The sequence below is a fragment of the Pristis pectinata genome, chromosome 21, assembly GCF_009764475.1.
Source record: "Pristis pectinata isolate sPriPec2 chromosome 21, sPriPec2.1.pri, whole genome shotgun sequence".
In the NCBI taxonomy this organism is placed as follows: domain Eukaryota; kingdom Metazoa; phylum Chordata; class Chondrichthyes; order Rhinopristiformes; family Pristidae; genus Pristis; species Pristis pectinata.
In genome coordinates, this window is record NC_067425.1 from 26,100,522 (window position 1) to 26,123,108 (window position 22,587).

General features: G+C 39.6%; 1 protein-coding gene across 3 annotated transcripts in view; it reads left to right on the forward strand.

Moving 5' to 3' along the window:
* The window catches only part of LOC127581397 (uncharacterized), a 49,914-nt gene extending 27,538 nt beyond the window's left edge, over positions 1-22,376 (forward strand). For all 3 annotated transcript variants that reach the window (XM_052035780.1, XM_052035781.1, XM_052035782.1), the window contains exon 4: positions 21,907-22,376. In XM_052035780.1, the coding sequence (XP_051891740.1) occupies positions 21,907-22,220 (314 nt within the window). In that variant the 3' untranslated portion in view covers positions 22,221-22,376. The remainder of the gene's footprint in view (positions 1-21,906) is intronic.
* Positions 22,377-22,587: the final 211 nt, after the last annotated feature.

Here is a 22,587-nt window from a genome sequence, read left to right on the forward strand (position 1 = left end):
TACCATTCCTGTCTACCAACAGTAACATTTCACACCCTTGCTTATCAATTATCCTTCTACATGTCTTAAAAATATTCAAAGACTCTGCTTCCACTTCCTTTTGAGGAAGAGAGTTCCAAAGACTTGTGACACTCTGAGAAGGGAAAAAAATGCCTTAACCCCTGTCTTAAAAGGCTAACCTGCTTTCTCCTTTTTGAGTCCCTGACCTGTCATCCCTTCCTGCCCACCCGTCCCTATACCCATCACCTTTCCCCTGCAACTGTAGGAGGTATAACACCTGTTACTTCACCTCCTCTCTCACCGCCATCCAGAGACCTAAACAGCCCTTCTAAGTGAGGCAGAGATTTCAACTCGCCTTCCCTCTACCACATTGACTGTCTGTCCTCTGCCATCTTCATTGCTACAAAGAGAACAAATGCAAATTGGAAGAATGCCTTCTCGTATTCCACTTTCAACCCAATGGTATGAACTTTAAATTTTCCAATTTCGGGTAACCCACACCCTCTGTGCTGTTCTCCCACATTCTCCTGTCTACCTAGGTTGCCTCTCCATTTGTTCACCTTTTCCATCCCCTCACCCCTCCCTCTCCCCACCTGATTCCGTCGGTCCATCATTTCGCGCCCCCCCCACCCCTCGTTCTAGAGTCATAGAGTTGTACAGCATAGAAACAGGCCCTTCAGCCCAGTGTGTCCATGCTGACCACCATGCCTATGTATACTAATCCCACTTTTTTTTTGTTGAAGATATCCTAAGTTTCCTTAAAACCTAAGTTTAAATAGACAGAATTTACACTGATATAATTCATTAACTGACGAAATTTAAATGTACAGGTATAACAAACTGCATTAAATGTACTTTCATTAATCAGTAGGTACAACCACTGTAAATCTTAAATTCGTCCCCTGTCCACATATTTGATTTGAAGGATAAGAGCAACTCAACCAATGAAAATATCTGAAGTCCCAATACTGAGGCAACAGAAGATATGTGTGTTTAGAGAGCTTTACATTTTGAACCCCTTTAGGATTACTGTAACAATTTTTTATAATCATCCTCATGTCCAGCTTTCATATGAATGTATTCCATCATACTTTTTATAGAAAACCTAAATAAAATTTGAAAAGCAGTGATAAACAATGAAGATATAGGAGAACTGAACACTGAAGGTTTTAAGATTGCTATAAAGTTTCAACTTGTTGAAGTCGAGATTGGGGAAATTTGTCATGTCAAAAGTAGTAAAGGTCAGGCTATGTCAGAAGGAGTACAGAGTGCCTCTGGGTATTCCAGTTTGTGTTTTGTGAAAACTACAGTGTTTTCTTAGATACTATAAGAGGCAAGTGCAAAGCAGTATTTGTTTATGAATTCTTTTTCACTTTAATTTCTATGATTTTCTTTAAGAAGTCCTATTTCTAATGGTCACAACATGTTGATGAATAAATGAGTCAAGCATATTGGGAATCATTGGTTACAAACAGAAGTTTTTTTTGTTTTGTTCTGTTATAGACATTAGTTGAACTGTTTAATTTGTATCTAATATATTTAAATAGTGTATTTTTCAAATTGTTACAGGTAGTTATTTATTACTTTGCAAAATATCAGGATTAAAATACTTTGATCCCACTGGCCATGTACAGCTTTATGCAGCACCTAAATGTTAAAACTGTGGTAAAATATATTTCAAACCATACAGAAACTTCAGATAGAATTCAACAGAAGACTCCGTATTCCAGCATCACTGCCCTTTTATTTGTTGTTCATATTGGTGCCTCGCTAATCCTGTCCTATTCTTTACAGTAGATGGATGCTGGACCCCACCAGAGACAGAAGGCAGTTGAAGAGTTTGATTACACCAGAAATAGATGTAATAAATGTTTTATTTTGGCCATCTTTGTTACCTGCAGAGAAAGGTCATACTTTCCTCTTAATTTCCTCCTCACCCTTGCACACACTGGTTCCGTGAAAAGTATAGGCTGTAGTTTCATCATAACAGGCAAGTGCTGTACAATCATGCTGTCATCCAGATGCTGGAAGTAGAACTTCTTTCTAGAAGTTCTCTGACCTATCGTCACTGCTAGAAAGCATCTTGTATTTAATAGGATTTTGGCTCAAATTTTCAATTGAGCTGAAATTCTTCAAAATGAAGTGCAAGATCTCAGTGAAACCTAAATATTAAAGTCGCAGTAGACATCCAAGAAATCTCTCACCATTAAGACCCAAGTCTGCCATTTTGCTCTATTCTAACTTAATGTAGAAGCATGGCTACTAAAGGTTATCCCAAGAATGAATAATGAAGAATGAATCCCTTGAGTCTACCTGCCTCTGTCGGTGGTTTGATGCTTTTAGGCATGGGGAAGCTTTGAATTTGCTCATTAATAATGAAACAAAAGAGGCAATCACAAATTGACTGCCTTTTCTAAAACTGTAATGTTATAAATTCCTTGTCAACTGCTTTGCAATAATATCCAGGAGAAAACATCAACCCCTTAATGGTTGTGTGTATGTCTGTGTGTCTGCCTCTCTCTTTCTTTCCTGCCCTCACTCCCCCTTGATCCAAATGTAGTACCTGGAAAAAAAAATTGAACTTTGATACCATAAACATGCACCTGACCATGATTTGATGCTTTTCCTTTATCTTTGTTTCCAGAAATCTAACATTTTGAATTGCTCAACAATCCAGCATGAGCAGCCAATCAAAACATTTTTGCCATGTGTAAACAGCACCCTTAAGTCAATATCCTCCACCTCTTTGTACCTCTTTAGATCACTAGGGATCGTTATAACAATTATCTTTGAAATAATTATTTATTTAAACAAGTACTGATTTTTAAAAAGTATTACCAGGAAAATTTTCAACCTATGGGTTTGTGGTCAATCTGTCTAAGGATTTGCTCCCTTGGAGCACTATTACAGCCCCTTCTCTTTGAGGAGATCTACCAAGAGTTTCCTAGGAGAATATAATCTCAGATTAATACTGAGCATCATTATTGCAATTTTAGAATTCCTTTATTCCCAAGCATTTTGTATAACTTGCTCTGAATTATATTGCAAAAGAAATGGAATATATGCTGGAGGTTATCATTTTAAAAAAGGAAAATGCCCTAGTCAGGCCTTCATTACTATATTCAATTTTCATAAACAAAATATCCAGTTATTAATAAAGAGCCACACATCTGATCCATAGGGTTGGTATATTGAATTAAGCAAATTCCACAGTTCAGATAGACAGTAGTAGAGAGTATATTAAATAAAATATATCACACCACATAATCAAAGTCTTTCCATCTATTTATTTTAATAGCCAGGGAAGTATTGATAAATCACTGAAAGTACTAAATTAGCCTTATGTGGGAAGGTCAGAAAAAGAAACAACTGTTGTTTCTCCATTTTTGTGTTTCTTGTTTGATTTTTTTTCTCTTTGCTCTGATTTATGACATCCTACAACTCTTTCCAGCCTTTATTCAGACACTGTACTGTTAATGAGCTTGAGGCAAACATAAACACTTCATTGTTATATTTTGATGTACTGGTTAGATCATGTATCCTACATGCACCTTTAGTTTAGAAGACAGCAGAAAAATTATTGGAAGTGATATAGAGAATAAGTTGCTTAACAGAATTATGTCACGGAAATGGATAACTGAACAGAAGGAATGACTCACTATAACTATTCTTAAAAAACAGAGACATTTGCAGATTCTGCAAAAAAAAGCCTGTGGCACAATATAAGCTAGAGATAAAAGCCTAGTAAAAGAATTGCATAGCACTGAAGAAAACAGAGTTATTTGTTTAAATGATCAGTTAACTTGCAGTGGAACACAGAAGCATCTATTTCCAGGTTGCCTTATGTCATACTAGAATTATGTCCCAGGACTATGTCGCGATTTGTGCTGCTTTGGGTGATGCTTTTCCAGCATGAGACATGCATCCGGTAACATCAATAATCCTGCAAAACAATTTTCTAGCATTGCATTAAGCTTTATTGGTCCAAAAAGTGATTTTCATTGGACACTTCCAGATGAACTAGCTATTTTCAATTTATGTTTCCTCCAGGGCTTTGTTATTTAAAGGCAAACTCGAACTGTATTCTTTGTTAGTCTGCTCCACAGCACTCTGGAGCTGGGCTGCTTATTCTAGACACAGCTCACAATTAATGTGGAGTCTTCCATGAATCTCCAATGTTATGTCTGCACTTTGAAATAACTTGCTATGGGCAATTTCCTGCTGCCTTTGCTGGAAGATTTGGAACTGGGATGATTGGCACTGGAAGGAATGGCAGGAATCATGTCAGACGAAGCATTGAAGGGCTCGTCACTAAAGACCTCATTAACTGGGGGCTTATATGGACACACTCACGTCTATGAAGGTTATGCTAAACAAGGCTGTTGTCGCTGAGATCTATGATGTTCTGTGCTCATAATTAGAAGCTCTGACACATGCCTGGAATGCTCTTGCAGTCAAATCCAAAATGACTATAATGCTTAACTTCCTAGTCTCCAGATCATCTCAAGCCACTGAAATGTGCCATTGATTGCCATATTAGGGAGGTTACCAAGGTTCTGTACTCAAGGAGGGAAGTCTTCATCTACTTTTCCTTTAGTCAGAGGATGAGGGAGATCAGGCATGGAAATATGCCAGTATTGTAGGCTTTCCCTAAGTATAGACACTCATAGACTTCTTGTAGCCATTTGTGCTTACTGTCAGAACCCTGAGTTCTTCATTAATTGCAAGTGATGCCATTCACTCAACGTGCAGCTAGTAATTATCAAAGAAACTTCCTCGCCATCAACTCATGTTATCCTGACATTTTGTGTGACTTGCATCCTAAAGCAGTCACAACCACCTACCTCTCTATTGGGGGCTACACTGACATAATGAATGTTTATTTGGGATAAAGTCCATCCTGTCCTGAAATGGCTTTTCAGTCCTTTGTGAGCTTCATGTACTGTAGCTGAGTACCACTATCACAGAGCTTATTGGAGACTATAGTTGGGCTTCATAAAATGAGATTTTACTATCTGCACCACTCCTGGGGTGCCATGACAGACATAGTGTTCAGGATGTCCTATTTTGTAACTGCTGCTTAATCCATAAACTAGCTCCAAGTTAAGGATAGCCTTTGAATGTGGATATGTAACCTACAGAGAAGAGCTGTAGGAAAGATGGGAGCAGCAGGTTAAAGATAAGCCTGGTGACAATGATGGGGGGGGTAGGGGGGGTGGGGGGGGGGTGGAAATTGAAGGCACATGGTGTGACATCAGTATCAATTTCAGGAACTCAGTGCAAGATGGCATAACGTGGAGCCCATTTCTTGAACTGCTGACAGGAAATATTAAGCATCATAGCATGAATCTATTGTTATGAAAGAAATTACTATGGATTGAGAGTAAGGGAACAATAGGAGTCTTTCACAAAAATTATTATGATTGTAACAGACCATTCATGCTGGAAAGGTATGCAGTAATAAGATATGAATAGGAGTATGAATTTTTGGATGATAGAGTACACTCAATACAAGAGAGGCACACTTTTGTGGCCTGATGACATGACAAACATAAAGAACAAAACAATTGTAAATGGTAATTAAACTTGATTAAAATTTTAATTTCCACCTAAATTCCACAAGAATCTCTTCATTTTTTGCAACTGTCCAATCCTCTAGTGACTTCGTGCTGATAGTCACAGAGTATTAGAGGATGTTGGTTGTTTGGAGAATTGTTAGAACAGGAAAAACATGCTGCGTGTGCTCTATGAACCCATGAATTCATGTATGAGGCTTTAAATTATACTTGAGAGCAGCCTCAGTCCAACTACAATGTAATGCTGACATGAATACATTTACTCAGCCCATTCATTCCCACTAATTAAACATTGCATATTCATTAGATTAGTATTTTGTGCTACAGTTAGAATCCCTGTGATCAGTTATTTGGAAAGTCATTCTCAAGATTCCAAGCTTTCAAAGTATGGTGGTGCTTGTTTTAACTGGTGGGTGATACTTCACACACCAATTCTTGACAGGCATGCTCTGAATAACCTCTATTCCTCCTGCACCCATGATGTTTCTCATGCTGTTATCTCATCAACTAATCTGTACACATCTTACTTGGTAAATCCGGCATTGCATTCCATGATCTCTCTAAATTGTCATTGGCCATGTTTTCAAGCACAGCACTTCCAACAAGTTGCATCTGTTGAGAATGATGTGTAGGTCCCTTTAAAGTCTGGAGCCCAAGGCTGCTATGTAAATCTTGCATACAAATAATGTCATACTGTAATTTTGGAGAAGGAAGGAGACATAGATCAACTTGTGTTAATCATGTCTTATTAAAAAGAAAGAAGTATTCCGAAAAACTCTCATAGAACTAAGTGAAAAATGGACAAAATTTTAATGATAATTCAGGGTTATGTAGAATATCTGGCACTCCTTTATTTCCAGTAGCAGACTTGGTGGTTTTCCATTCAGGAAATAGTTTAGTATAAATGGATCAAATTATCAATAGTGCCTTCAATTTCATAGTGCTTTATTACATGACAATGGACCATGTCTCATCATTCAGCCATTGTCCATCTCAGGCATCACATTTCTTAGATGGATAGTGTAAAAAGATTAAAAGTAATTGAAGGCTCCCTGGAATGTGATTTGTTACCTCCACTGATAATACCTACTCCTGATTTCAATTAACAGTATTTTTATATTTCTCACCAGTTAATTTACCTCTTAGCTCTATTATATCAAGAACAGAAAACAATAACAAAGCCTTCTAATTCTACTGACTACCAGTCTTTCTCTCTGCATTGATTTAGTTTGGTATAGTTAACCTTCTATAAACCACCTCTGCTCCCCAGGTACATGACCTCTCCTTTTTCCTGCTTCAGTAAAGGAACACATGATGACCTGCATTTAATATAATATTGCAAAATGTAATCTTAATATATAATTAAAATAGTCATCCTGACTAATAATTATTGGATACAAAGCAATGCTAAAAAGAAGTCACAGTGAATATTCTTTCAAGGGATTATTATAAGATAATAATTCAGTTCCCTAAATAATTTTTAGCTTTTGAGGGGAATACATGGCTATTAATTGATATATATCTATGTTACATTAAGATTTTCCACATTAATTTGAGGAGTCCCTTTCTTCACTAGTGAGATCTTAAATGAGTTCTGAATGCAACCTGTATTTCAAGTAAAACTCCACTGGAAATCAGAATGCATTTTTGTCCAGTTTTTGGGCATAGCAATGACTATTTCCTGAGTGTGACTGCTCACCTGCAATTTGTGTGGGCATTTAAGCCATTGTTACCTATCAAGGTCCTTTTCCTTATACGGCTGTAGTCCTGTTTCTATTTTAGTTATATTTGCTAAATTCATAAGAGCTTGCACTGGAGAAGTTCTGCCTAGGTGTCTGATCTAACAAATAGTCCTTAAAAGGGATACAGTAAACTGCCAAAGAAATCATTAAGAAATATTTTAAACGTTTCAATGTGGAAATCAAATAAAAAGAAGTGATTCTCCCGCCTTCACATAAAAACCAAATGAAGTTGGGATGATGGAGAGCATCATTATTTTAGTGAAACCCAAGTACACTTTCTTGCAAACTCTGAGCTTCCTAGGCATAGGGCAGCTAACAATTTTTACCTGTATTTGGTACCCAGAACTGGCAACGCCCTTGGCCAAGCTGATCCAGTACAACTACAACACTGGCATCTATCTGACAATGTGCAAGATTGCCCACAACAAGCAGGACAAATCCAACCCAGCCAACTACCACCCCATTATTCCACTTCGATCATCAGCAGACCTGCTCACAGAAGCTCAGTTTAAGTTCTGCTAAAGTCACTCAGCTCCTAACCTCATTATAGCCTTGGTCCAAATGGGCAAAAGAGCTGGATTCCAGAGATGAAGTGGGAGTAACCACCCTTGACATCAAGGCAACATTCAATCGGGTATGGCATTAAGGAGCCCTGGTGAAACTGGAATTGGGGGGGAAACCCTCTACTGGTTGGAATCAGACCTAGCACAAAGGAAGATGGTTGTTGTGGTTGAAGGTCAATAATCTTAGCCATAGGACATCTCTGCAGGAGTTCCTCAGGGTTGTGTCCTAGGCCCAAACATCTTCAATTGCTTCATCAATAACATTCCTTCAGTGGTAAGGTCAGAAGTAGGGATGTTCACTGATCTCTGCACAATGTTCAGCACCATTCATGATTCAGATAATGAAACAGTCCACAACCAAATGCAGAAAGACCTGGGCGATATCCACAATGTTCAGCACCATTCATGATTCAGATAATGAAACAGTCCACAACCAAATGCAGAAAGACCTGGGCGATATCCAGACCTGGGCTATTAGATGGCAAGTAATATTCATGCCACATGAATACCAGGCAGTGATGATACCCAATAAGCGAAAATCCAGCTAACGCCCCTGATATTCATTGACATTATCATCACTGAATTTCTCACTATCAATATCCCAAGGGTTACCATTGACCAGACACTAAACTGGAGTAGCTATGTACACAACATGGCTATAAGAGCATGCTAGAAGCTAGGAAACCTGTGGTGAGTAACTCACCTCCTAACTCCCCAAATCCTATCCACCATCTACAAGGCTCAAGTCAGGAGTGTGATGGAAGACTCTCACCTGCCTGGATGAGTACAGCTCAAGAAGCTCAACACTCTACAGGACATAGTAGCTCGCTTGATTGGCACCCCATCCACAACCATTCACACACTCCACCACCGATGCACGGTAGCAGCAGTTTGTACCATCTGCAGTACGCACTGCGTCAACTCACTAAGACTCCTTAGGCAGCACCTTCCAAATCCACAACCTCTACCAGCTAGAAGGACAAGGTAGCAAAAGTATGGGGCCACCACCACCTGGAGGTTGCACTTCAAGCCACACATCATCCTGATCTGGAAATATATTGTTCCTTCACATCTCTAGGTCAAAAATCCTGGAACTCGAAAGCATTGTAGTATGCCCACACCTCACAGACTGTAGCAGTTCAAGAAGGCAGCTCACCGTTGGCTTCTCAAGGGCAGTTTAGGGATGGGTAATTAAATGCTGGCTCAGCCTAAAAAGCCCACATCTCCTGAATAAATAAAAAGTAACTCAAAACAGGCTTAAGGCTATTTTTGAAAATTTATTTTTATTGTTTCTTGTAATAGGCCAGTACTTATTGACCATCCTAACTAATCTTTAGAAAGTTATGGTGAATCACCTTCTTGGGTTGTTGCAGTTCATATGGTGAAACTGCTTCCACAGTGCTGTTGGGTTGGAAAATCTAGAATTTAGACACAACAACAATGAAGGAATGGTGAAATGTTTCAGGATATAGTCAGAATCGTGTGACTTGAAGGTTAACGTGTTGCCATTGTTCTGGGCAATAGAGTTTGAGAGGCGGTGTTGACAGGTTAGACAGTGTTTTATCTAATATCTTGTTTATAAATAGCAGGCATTCCAGTGCACCTCATGTGAGTTTGTTTCATTTCATACCTTGAAACCTGTCTTCTCTATGTGTCGTCAGAACAACTTAATTAAAGTTAAAGGTTTGCTTTAAAAAATTTACTTTAAAAAATAATCTGACATACTGAAGGTTTGTTTTATTCAAACCAAATAAGGATTCTGAGGCAATATTAGCACATCAAAGAATGGACTGGATATCCCTGGCTATTGCCAGGCATTCTGATTGAAATGTCCACGGTTCACCAGTTGAATACACAGTAAATCTGAATTTCCACACTTGTACTGTCAAATGCAGAAGTCCAGACCTACTGACAAATTCAGATCTGTCAGATGGAATCTGTCATAGGATCCAAAATTCCATTGATTTTAATAGGGATTGTATGCCAAATGATTGGGAGGCAAAAATGAAGGTAAGTTACTTTATAAATTTATTTTCCTTTACTTTGATGCTTTCAATTATTTATGTGTTTTAGTTAACTCTATTTCTAAACAAAAACTAATGTTTAAATTATTTACATCCATTTTAATAACTTTTAATTGTCTCTGAATGTTGGAGATGCTTAAAAACTAGTAAAAATTAATTCAGCATTGCCAGCTCTCATGGCATTTTGGGGCAGGAACTCTTCACGGCTCAGCCTGAAACACTGTCACCCACTGAGAGCAGACTATTGGACTCCTCAACAAGTCCGGGTGTGGGGGATCTAGGTGTGTGACTGGGCCCGCAAGATGTAGCTCAATGTATTTATTTCACCAGCATCTCAATGATCAAATCTTCACCCAAGAGCATTTATTGTGCTTTACTGATTTCTTGCATCAGCTACTACAAAGAATGTAACAGAATTAGTGAAGCACCAACATAAAATAGAGAAAGAATTCATCACCAAAGTATGCCATTTTTAGAGATGCTGCTCGTCACCAATCATAATAAGCCCTCTCAATCCTTCCCTACAATTTTCTTTCTTCTGGTTGGCCTAATATCTTCCTTCCTAGATTATTTTGTCTGGTTTCTAGATCACTAATTGAACTGCTGCAGAAAGGTTCGAGATTGGTGCATGAACAAACCACATGAGAAACCAGTTGGTGAGATCATCAACTTAACTGCCTTGTTCTCTTCAGGCTGGGGTCTGGCATCCATCTGTGGTAAAGAATATGACATGCCTAATGAAGCTCAATGCTCTTCAAAACACCTTTACCAGGCAAGTAAATCAATATCCCTTTACCTGAACAAAAATGCTTACAAGACGTCATGATTCTTTGTTGTGGACTTTTACTTAAACATGGCACCAAGAGATACTGAGAGGAAGGATGTATTCACTCATTGCTATTTTTTTTACATATTTAGGGCTCTATTCTCAAAAGTATTGTCCTTTATTTTACGCTCCTCAGTAGCACATCAGCTTTATTGGCTCTACAGCATAATAACTGGACTCCATCTCAATGGGCAACATGCAGGATGTAATTAAATTGCATCTAAGCTGTGTTGGTGATAGTGTTAGAATAAAGTTTCACTATTGAAATTAATTATTTCTTTTCCTCATGACCCATCTGAAAACAAATAATGTAATTAAAATGTCACAATCATGCCAGAATGATTGGTTCAGTTTTGGAAAACTACTTATTCTTCTTGGTTTAGAGAATTTGAATTATTGAATTTGTGTGCAGGCCATCCACAGGTTATGAAAGCTCGACTTATATACACCCATATAAATGAGCTTCCATAATATTATTAAATTTAAAAAGTTCAACATACACACATACATTCCTTCCTGTGAACGGCAGAATGAGTTACCATATCAAGTGATTTTTGTCTAGTTTCGACTTATGGACAAAATTGACTCATTGATGTATGTAAAATCGGAACCTGTTTGTTATCTGGGTTATGGCCTGCAGTTTGTAAAGAATGTCTGATTAAAAGAAATTCTTTTGATTTCCACAAGGAACTATTGGGTCTCCCTATCCTTTCCCAACACCTCAAAATCCAACATTCCCAATGCTGAGTGTTCCCCAGGTTGGTGTTCCAAAATCCTCCTTTCACACACTGGCTGCCTCGTACTTTCCCTGCCATTTGTCCTGGAGCAAGACTATACACTTCCCACCTGAGTCGAGCATTTCAAATAGCTACGAAACATTAAAAATAGATATTGTGGATTATAAGGAATGAAAAGGAAACTCAATTTAAAACAATGTAGAACTTGAATGGCAACCAAAATGATAAAGTTTGAATCTTGGCATAAAATCGCACAGCAAATGGTCCCTCAGGTTGAGCTGACATGTAAAGATGTAAACAGTAACAATTCCCAAAAGTGTGGGCTGCAGGTATACCTTCACACAGCCAGAACCAAGAAATGTAAAAATATAGTCAGGGAGAGAAAACAACCCAGGCACTCTATTTGACAGATGTCAAAATACCTGTGCTGTTGTGGGCCCATGTGTTGCCTTAAGCTGTCATAGAGGGGAGAACAAAGCCAGCAAAACCTATAAAATATTATAAACAATGAAACAATTCATGTTTGTTTCAGCTAGTTTTGAAAATGTTAACCCTTCCTTTCGGCAAGATCCAGTTATTTGCTTTAGGCCTTCAAAAATAAACATGCTTAAAATCAGCAAAAATATTTTATTAAAAGAAGCAGTTCTTTTGAAATATTGCTAAAAAATATTTCCTGTTAAGGTTCTGCTGACATGATTTACTCAGTTTCTCAAGATGTGATTTTTGAAAGTACCCAGAGAGCCAGTAATCCAGAATAATAACAGTATGATCAACCAAAACTGCAGGCCAATAAATGGAACTCTCATCACCTCTGGGACAGGGGTGATCTGTACAAGACAGACGGGTTGAACCTGAACTGGAAGGGGACCAATATTCTGGCGGGCAGATTTGCTAGTGCTACTAGCAAGGGTTTTAAACTAGATTGGCAGGGGGTGGGATCCAAAGCAGCAGTGAGGCAGATGGAAAGCTGGAAGTTGATACAGAATTCAATGACAGTAAGTTCAGTAGACAAGATAGGCAGCAGCATGGCAGGGAGTGAAGAAAGACTGTTGGATTAAATTGCATTTATTTAAATGCAAAAGGCCTGACAGGTAAGGTGGATGAACTCAGGACATGGGTTAGCTACGTGGGACTTGGGATATTATGTCCATTACAGAAACGTGGCTAAGGGAGGGACAGGACTGCCAGCTACATGTTCCAGGGTTCAGGTGCTATAGGCGGGATAGAGGTGGAGGAAAGAGAGAAAGGGGAGTTGCATTTCTGATTGAGGAGGACACCACGGCAATAGTCCGAGATGAAATTACTGAGGGATTATACAGTGAGGCTTTATGGGTGGAGCTAAGAAATAAGAAGAGGATGATCAGCTGAGAACCATAGAACAATACAGCACAATACAGGCCCTTCTTGCCCACCATGTTGTGCCAACCTTTAAAACCCACACCTAACACTATCTAACCCCTTCCTCCCACATATCCCCCATTTTAAATTCCTCCATATGCTTATCTAACAATCTCTTGAACTTGACCAACATATCTGCCTCCACCACTACCCCAGGCAGCGCATTCCATGCACCAGCCACTCTCTGGGTGAAAAACCTCCCTCTGATATCTCCCTTGAACTTCCCTCCCATTACTTTAAGCCATGCCCTCCTTGTATTGAGCATTGGTGCCCTGGAAGGAGGCGCTGGCTGTCTACTCTATCTATTCCTTAATATTTTTGTCCTACCTCTATCATGTCTCCCCTCATCCTCCTTCTCTCCAAAGCTTGTTGGGGTTGTACTATAGGCCCCCTAATAGTCAATGGGAATTAGCGGAACAAATATGTAGGAGGTTGCAGAAGGTTGCAAGAATAATAGGATGACATAGTAGGGAATTTTAACTTTCCTAATATAGACTGGGATTGCCATGGTGCTAAGAGTTTAGATGGGGTGGAATTTCTTAAGTGTGTTTGGGAAAGTTTCCTCAGGCAATATATAGAAGGCCCTACTAGGGAGAGGGCAAAGCTTGACTTACTCTTGGGAAATAGGGCAGGACAAGTAACTGAGGTGTCAGTGGGGGAGCACTTTGGGACCAGTGACCATAGTTCTTTTAGTTTTAACTGGTGGAAAGCGACAAGGTTCTAAATTGGGGCAAGGCAAATTTTGACATTATTAGGCAGGAACTTGCAAAAGTTGGGGTAAGTTGTTTGTAGGCAAAGGGGTGCCTGGCAAGTGGGAGGCTTTTAAAAGTGAGCTAGCAAGAGTTCAAGGTCTGCATGTTCCAGAGTAAAGGGAAAGGCTGGCAGGAGTAGGGAACCCTGGGTAATGAGGGATATTGAGGCTCTGGTCAGGAAAAAGGAGGCAATGGGTCAGGTACAGGCACCTGGGATCAAGTGAATCCTTGGAGTAGAGAGATGCAGCAGTATACTTAAAAAGGAGATCGGAAAGGCTAAAGTGGAACCTGTGATTGCTTTGGCAGGGAAGATCAAGGAGTAATTAGGGAAAGTATAGGGCCCCTTAAAGACCAAAGTGGACATCTTTGTGTGGAGCCGCAAGAGATGGGCGATGTCCTCAATGAATATTTTTCCTGTTTTTACATGGAGAAAGACGTGAAGACTTTGGAACTTGAGATAGTTAATGGGGATGTCTTGAGGATAGTCTGCATTACAGAAAAGGAGGTGCTGGATGTCTTAAGAAATATGAAGGTTGATAAATCTCCGGGGCCTGATCAGATATGTCCAAGAACACTGTGGGAAGCTAGAGAAGAAGTTGTAGGAGCCCTGGCTGAGATATCATCATCATTAGCAACGGATGAAGTGTCAGAGGACTGGAGGGTGGCTAATGTTGTGCCTTTATTTAAGAAGGGCTGCAAAGAAAAATCTGGAAACTATAGACCAATAAGCCTAACACCTGTGGTAGGTAAGTTATTGGAGGGGATTCTGAGGGATAAGATATACATGCATCTGGAAAGGTGGGTTGATTGGGGATAGTCAGCACAGCTTTGTGCATGGGAGATAATGTCTCAAGAATTTGATTGTGTTTTTTGAAGAAGTAACCAAGCAGGGCATTAGACGTGGTCTATATGGACTTCAGTAAGACCTTTGATAAGGTTCAGCATGGCAGGCTGGTATGGAAAGTTAGATCGTATGGGATCCAGGGAGAGCTAGCTAATTAGATACACAATTGACTTGATGGTGGCAAGCAGAGGATGATGGTGAAAGATTGTTTTTTGGACTGGAAGTCCTCGACTGCTGGTGTTCCCCAGGGGTCGGTACTAGGCTCTTTGCTATTTGTCATTGTTATCAATGATTTGGATGAGAATCTACAAGGAATGGTTAGTAAGTTTGCAGATGACACTAAAATAGGTGGTGCCATAGACAGTGTAGCTGGTTATCAGGATCTACAGGCGGTTCTTGATCAGCTGAGTAAGTGGGCTGAAGAATGGCAAATGGAATTTAATTCAGGTAAGTATGAGGCATTACATTTTGGGAAGACAAACGAGGGTAGGACTTTCACAGTGAACGGTAGGTCCCTGGGGAGTGTTGTAGAACAGAGGGACCTAGGAGTACAAATACATGGTTCCTTGAAAGTGATGTCACAGGTAGACAGGGTGGTGAAGAAGGCTTTAGGCACACTGGCCTTCATCAGTCAGGGCATTGAGTACAGATGTTGGGATGTTATGTTGCAGCTGTACAAGACGTTGGTGAGACCACATTTGGAATACTGTGCTCAGTTTTGGTCACTCTGCTACAGGAAAGATGCCATGAATCTGGAAAGAAAGCAGAGGAGATTTACGAGAATGTTGTCAGGACTGAAGGGACTGAGTTATGGAGAGAGGTTGAGCAGGGTGGGACTTCATTAATTGGAGCATAGGAGAATGATGGGTGATCTTATACAGCTGTATAAAGTAATGACAGGCTTAGATAGGGTGAATGATTGCAGTTTTTTCCGAGGGTTGGGGAATCAGGAACTAAAGGGTGTAGGTTTAAGGTGAGAGGGGTGAGATTTAATAGGAACCTGAGGGGCACTCCTTCACCCAGAGAGTGGTCCGTATATGGAACGAGATGCCAGAGGAAGTGCTTGAGGCAGGTACATTAACAACATTTAAAGACACTTAGTCAGGTACATGGATAGGAAAGGTTTAGAGGAATATGGGCTAAACACAGGCAGATGTGACTAGCTCACATGGGTGCCTTGGTCGGTTAGGAAGTGATTTTGAAGATTTGGTAGGAAGATAAAGCATCCACTTGGAACTTATCCAGGAATTATGCCCAGAATTTATTTTCCATGTCCTTTCAATTATCCGTATTTTATGACAGAAGGTTCTTTGGAAATTTAATAATAAAACAGTGGATAGCTATAGTTAATTCTTCACTGCCATTGTGTATCAGGTCAGAAATTCAGATTTGAAAACCTGTTTAACACTTTTCATTATTTCTGCCTAGAAATCCTTTTAAACACATTACTTAAATATTAGTTTAAAATTGGGATGGGAATAGGGCAATGTTTTTGGTAGATCTTCTTTGATAACAGAGACCTCCCTCCTCCTGAGTTATGTATGATTTTCTATCATTTGTTAAAGATAAATAAAGGAGGATACGTTATCAGTCTTGGATGGAATCTGTCATTCTTTCATACTCACAAATCCTGCTGGTGGCTTTGTTTTTTCATTTGTTTTGGAATTTCATTGAATGGTCTCAATGCACAGTAGACAGTGCAGAATTGAGAGGCATACAAACCATCTCTAGTACATTGATATAGAACAAAAGCTAATGTATTTTTCACAATCTTGAATGTTTATTATTCAAAAAATGAATACTATTGTAATTTACCTATTTACCATTCTCAATAATATCATATAAGAAAATCAGTTTGGAGCAATTGTTTCAGTGAAATTCCAGAAGCGATCATTTGCAGCAAAATGGTGGTGGAAATGATGGGCTGCCTTCTTGAACCACTGCAGTAGTACAACAACACTGCTAACTCATGAATTTCAGTACTTTGACCTATTGATAATGAAACAATAGTGAAAATGGTGTGTGATTTGGAGTGACAGTTTTCCCACACACTTGGTCTTTTTGTGCTTGTAGCTGGTGGAGATTGCATGTTTGGGAAGGGCTGCAGTGATTACTGTCAATAAAGCACACTGCTGACACATTCGAGAAGATTACATTGGCCTGGGTAACGTCAAACTTCTTGAATAATGTTGGCATTGTTACCATCCATACAAGAGGGTAGTTGTCCATCAGATTCCTGACTTGTGGAGTCTGTGAGCCAGTCACTGCAGAATACACAGCTTCTGATTGATACTGGAGCCAAGGCATTTAAATAGTCCAATTGAATTCCTGGTCATTGGTGACCCCTAGAATATTGATAGTGGAGTTATGTCTATGATAATGCATGTAGTCCAGGTCTAGAAGAATGCATAAAAAAAACTTTATTTTGATAAATAGCAAATGGAGATGAACACTTCAACATTCTTATTCAAGAAAGTTGTTGAAAATGATTGGATCCTGGGGCTATGGTAAAGAACTCAGGCAGCGATAATTTTGATAATGATGCTGTATTTGGTCTAAAACTAATGTTTTAGTGAAAACCAGTGGAGAATGTGGACAGGAGCGTTCCACTTATTCACAGTAAACTCCGAGTCAATAATTCCTCACCTATAGTGACGCCCAGTGGTCAGTTTCAGAAATGCGTGGTTCCAGGAGTCCAAAGTAGTGCTACTTCCTTTTATGGGTGATATGCAAATTAGTCATCAGAACGACCTTGGAATCTTCAAAATAAAGACACAAGAAAGACTGCAGATGCTGGAAATCTGAAGCAACATACAAAAAATGCTGGAGGAACTCAGCTGGTCAGTCCTGATGAAGGGTCTCAGCCCGAAATGTCGACTGTCCATTTCCCTCCAGTGATGCTGCCTGACCTGTTGAATTCCTCCAGCATTTTTTGTGTGCTGCTTGAAATCTTCAAAACTACCATGCTTGATCCAATAAAAGGAAGCAAAACCATGAGGCTTATTTTTTGTTCTACATTGTTAGGAGGAAGGAAAAGAAGTAAAACCTTTAAAATTCTCATATGTTGATTTTAGTGTTGTTTTACAAGTCCCTGAAACTTGACATGCAAATGCAGCAAGCAGTTAGTCAGGACATTATCACATCCTCTTGTATACAAATACTCTTTTAAAGATGTCTTACTCCAGTTATTATAGGGTCTTGATGAGACCACTCCTGGTATATTGTGTGCACTTTTGGTCTCCTTAGTTAAAAGAGGATATCCTTGCCGTAGAGGGAGTACAATAAAGACCCACCAGATTAGTTCCTGGGTTAGCAGGTTTCCTCTACAGGGAGAGATTGAGTAGAGAAGGCCTGTATTCTCCAGAGTTAAAAGTATCAGAGGCAATCTCAATAAATTTACAAAATGCTTACAGGGTTTAATCAGATGGATGCAAAAGGAATGTTTACCCTGGATGAGGAGTCTAGAAATAAGAGTCACAGTTTCTCAATAAGGGGCAAACCATTAGGGAAAAGATGAGCATGTTTCTTCACTCAGAAGAGGTGAGTCTTTGGTATTCTTTATCTCAGAGGGTTGTGGAAACTCAGTCATTGAGTTCATTCAGAAAAGAGATTGATGGACTGGATATTAGGGTGATTAAAAGATATGGGCAGGAAAATGAAGTAGAGGTGGAAGATTAGCTATGATCTTGCTGATTGATGGAGCAGACTTGAAGGGCCATATGGTCTATTTCTGCTCCTATTTCTTGTTCTTAGGGAGTAGCAGTTATGGCTTGCTGTGAATTTCCAATTTCTTGGACATTCAGGAGAGGTTTTGATTTTGCAGTGATTTTGGTGTGTGTGGACCACTGTTGTGCACCATTAGTCACCTGATCAATCAATCTGTAGACGTACAAATCTCAGAGAGATATCCCTTTTAGAATTGTACCTATATTTTAACTTGAAACCTCTCTTTCCACAGATGCAACCAGATCTGATGAGTGTTTCCTGTATTTTCTGTTTTTATTTCAGATTTCCAGCACCTGCAGTTTTTTCCCCTCTCCAATTCCTGTTGTTTAGCCAATTTTCCATCCAATGCTGCTACTGCTCCTTTTATTCCATGGGTTTCAAACTTGATGACAGGACTTTATCAAATGTATTTTGAAAATTCATATGTGTTGCATCAACTACATTTCCCTCATGCACCCTGTATTACCTCATCAAAAATCTCTGTTGGGTTAGTTAGACATGAATTGGCTTTAACAAACCTGTGCTTGCTTTCCCTAATCATTGTTACTTTAGCCCAGGTTATCATTTTAAACACAGGTTAAGCTGATCAGCCTTTGTCAAGTCGATTTTATTGTCATATGCACAAGTACGGTGAGGTACAGGTAAAAGGAAAAATTTGCTTGCAGCAGCATCGCAGGCATGTAGATTCAGACAACACACAGAACATACATTATACATAAATTATACAAGACAGTGAAGAAAAAATAGACTGTGCAAACCAAGACATCGGTGCAAAAAAAATCAGAGACACCTATGATAGTGCAAGAGGTGTTCCATAGTGTTCCATTGCTGAGGTAGAATTAGGGTTGTGCGGGTCTGATCAAGAACCTGATGGTTGTAGGAAAGTTCTGTTCCTGGCCTGGTGGTGTGGGACTTCTGTTTATCTTTGCAGTCTTTTTCTACAGTCCTTGGGCATGACACCCTTATCCTTCCTCTTAGTCAATTCCTTGGGATTGAGGATGACTTATTTCTTCTGTGGTTTTGTGTATTATGAGGTTCTAAGTAAGACCAATATGGGAAGTGCAATTGGAGCAGGAGGTGAGTGGGATGGTAGTTTGTGATGTGGTGCACAACTATCTTTGCATACGCAAGGCTTCTCTATGCTCCTAGTGCATGGACTTGATGTTCTCAATACCGTTCGAAAAATTCCTTCTCCACTTTAGGCCAGGGGTTCCTAGGAATCAGTAGGGACATTACATTTCTGCAAGGAAGCTTTGAGCACATCCTTGAACCTTTTCCTCTGCTGTTAATTTTCTCCCACAACAGAACTTGGAATAAAATACCTGTTTCTGGAGTCTCTCGCTTGGGCGTGTGAAAATGTGTCCAGCCCCGTGCAGCTGACTGAGAGTAACCAAGGCCTCAATAGTGAGGACGCTGGCCTGGGAAAGAACACTGGCGTTGGTTTATTTATCCTTTCAGTGAATTTGGAGGAATTTACAAAGGTGGTGTTGGTGATGCTTTCCTAGAGTCATGAGATGCCTGCTGTAGGTTGTCCAGAAGGAGGGGCGAGAGCAAGGATCAGTGCTGCCAGGAGATCATATGACTTATGCTTAGTCTGAGGTCTTGATCTTCAAATACCCTTTTTGTCAATCAACCAAAGGCTGTGCTCACACATTGTAGATGATGATGAATTTCCTTTTCAGTGTCTGCCTTCACAGAGAGGTGGCTCCCAAGAAATAGGAAGTGGTCTACATTTTCCAAGTTCTCACATATCCCTGTCTATTCAGATGTTTGGAAGATGATGGCTAATGTGTCCACAGTTTACATCTTAGGGCACATTCCATTAGGACTGGGTCATTTATCATTTTTAATTTCAATGACCCTTTGTCGTACCTCCTTATGAATTTTTAGCTCATCCATATTTCCAGTATCATCTGCAGGAAGATTTCAAAGAACTGGTTTTGTGGCTACAGAGTAGCAAATTCAGTTCAGTCAGGGTAATAATGAAGTAGTTCATTCGGGGAAGGCAAGCAAGACAAAAGAATACACAATAAATACTAAGAAACAAAGAAGAGCAGAGAGATCTTGGGAGTGCATGTCCAAAGATCCCTGAACTTAGAAGGATGGACAGACAAGGTAGTTGAGCAGTCAAGTGGGACTTTTCCCTTTATGAGCCAAGGATAAAATGTAACAGCAAAAAAGGTCATGCTAGGATTGCATAAAACACTAGCAAGTACCACACTACTGGAAGGATCAGATAGCACTGGGGAGCATGCAGAGAAAACCTGGGAATGTTGCTTGGGCCGGAGATCTCAAGTTATGAAGTGAGACAGGTTAGGCTGAGGGTTTTTTTGAAAAGTTATGAGTGGACCAAAAACGGTGAAGAGGAAGGACCATGGTGAAAACAAAATAACTAGAGAATATAGACTTAATTGGTAAAAGGATTAGAGTGAATCAGGGTGAAAAAATAAGATGCTGGAGGAACTCAGCAGGCCAGGCAGCATCCGTGGAGAAAAACAGATGGTCAATGTTTCAGGTCAGGACCCTTCTTCAGGGCTAAAGACAGGAAAAGGGGAAGCCCAATATATAGTGGGGGGGGAAACAGAGAAGTGATAGGTGGACAAAAGAGGGGAGGCAGGGTGGGCCTCAGGTAGATGCAGGTAAGAGATAGTGATAGGCAGTTGCGGGGGAGGAGAGGAGAGCAGATCCACCAGGGGATGGGTCAAAGGTACGGAGGCAGATGCCCCATGGGGGGAGGGGGGGAGAGAAAAAAAATTGGCAAGGAGAAAATAGAGAGAGAGGCTAGGAAAGGGAGGAAAAGAAAAGAAGCATGGTTGGGGGGGCCGGGGTTGGTTTACTTAAAGTGGCAGAATTTGATGTTCACGCTGTTAGGCTGTAAGGTCTCAAGATGGAAAATGGGGTTCTAACCTGAAACGTTGACCGTCTGTTTTTCTCCATGGATGCTGGTGGCCTGCTAAGTTCCTCCAGCATCTTGTTCTTTTTTCATTTAGGTTCCAGCATCCGCAGTCCTTTCTTTATATAGAGCAAATCAGGGGATATCTTTTCATTCAAAAGAGTTAGTGGGGTCTGGAACTCACTATTTGAAAAAGAGGTGCAGGCAGGTGCTCTCATCCCATTTAAAAAGTACTTAGTTGTGCACTTGGAACCTAAACATTTAAGACTACATGCAGAGCTGGGAAGTGAGAATAATCTAAATAGCTTTCTTGGCTAGCATGGACACAGTGGGGTGAATAGCCTTTCTATGCCATAAATTTCTATAATGTGCACTGATTTCTTACAAGAACGATTTGTTTAAAATACAAAAAGTCCAGTCAAAAATGTAGAAAATAATATTTAACTATTTAGGACAACTCTGTCAGTATCAGGGAAATTATGTAATGTCAGATGATGAGTGTATTGTTTCTTGATATGTCCACCAGTTGAATAACCAGCCTATCTAAGCTCACACCAAAATTAGTCACTTGGTCCTTGAATAAAAATATGGTTAATATCTGTGATATTGTACTTGGCCAAAAGAAAAATCTTCAGAAAAGATGCTTTTGGCCTCAGGAAGAGAAAACCTGAGAATATCGAGGGAGAGGTGAACTTTATCAAATGCAACCACTCAAAACTCTTGAAAATATCTAGAAATAGGTTCAACATTGTGCATAGATAATCATTTAAGTAATTAGAATACATAAACTTCATAATATTTTTTACATTTTGTTTTGTTTCCTAGTATTCCAATTGAAGGCCACAAAAGATATTGAAGACTATTATGAGAAGGCAAAAAGGTCTGCAGATGGAAGAAGAATTCCTACTGGTGGTTATTACGAGAAGGCAAAAAGAGATCTCAGTGATGAGGAAGAGGAATATGAAGATGATGATGATGATGAAGATACTGATGATACTGATTATAGTGACTCAGAGAGTAAAGTTAAGCGACATGTGCACAGAACAAGAAAAGCATTGGACGAGGAAAGAGAGAAAAGGGAGTATGAGTATTACTCTCGTGGGAAATTTGCCAGGGATATTGATGACTATGTGCGTTAGTTACAACTAGAGTTCCAATTCTTTGTCAGATGTTCAAAATTAAATTTGTCAAGAAGCAACTACCTAAAAGTAGTAAGAGAAAATAACGATTTCTACATCTCTTTTTGCTTTTGTTAGTCATACCGTTTACATTAAAAGTTTTAAGCTTAATGTATGCTGAACCATGATCACATTTATTGCAGAGTTCATTTTGGTTTGAGTAATCTTGAAACTCACCTATATTTCTGAAGTGTGAAGTTGAAGAGATTGTATTAAATCAACAAAAATAATCTCCTTCCCACTGATGCTCACTTATTACAAATCTGAAAGGATTTAGTTTCAAAAGTTCTTGGTACTCTGAAAACCAGTTGAGATTTCCACTTGAGAC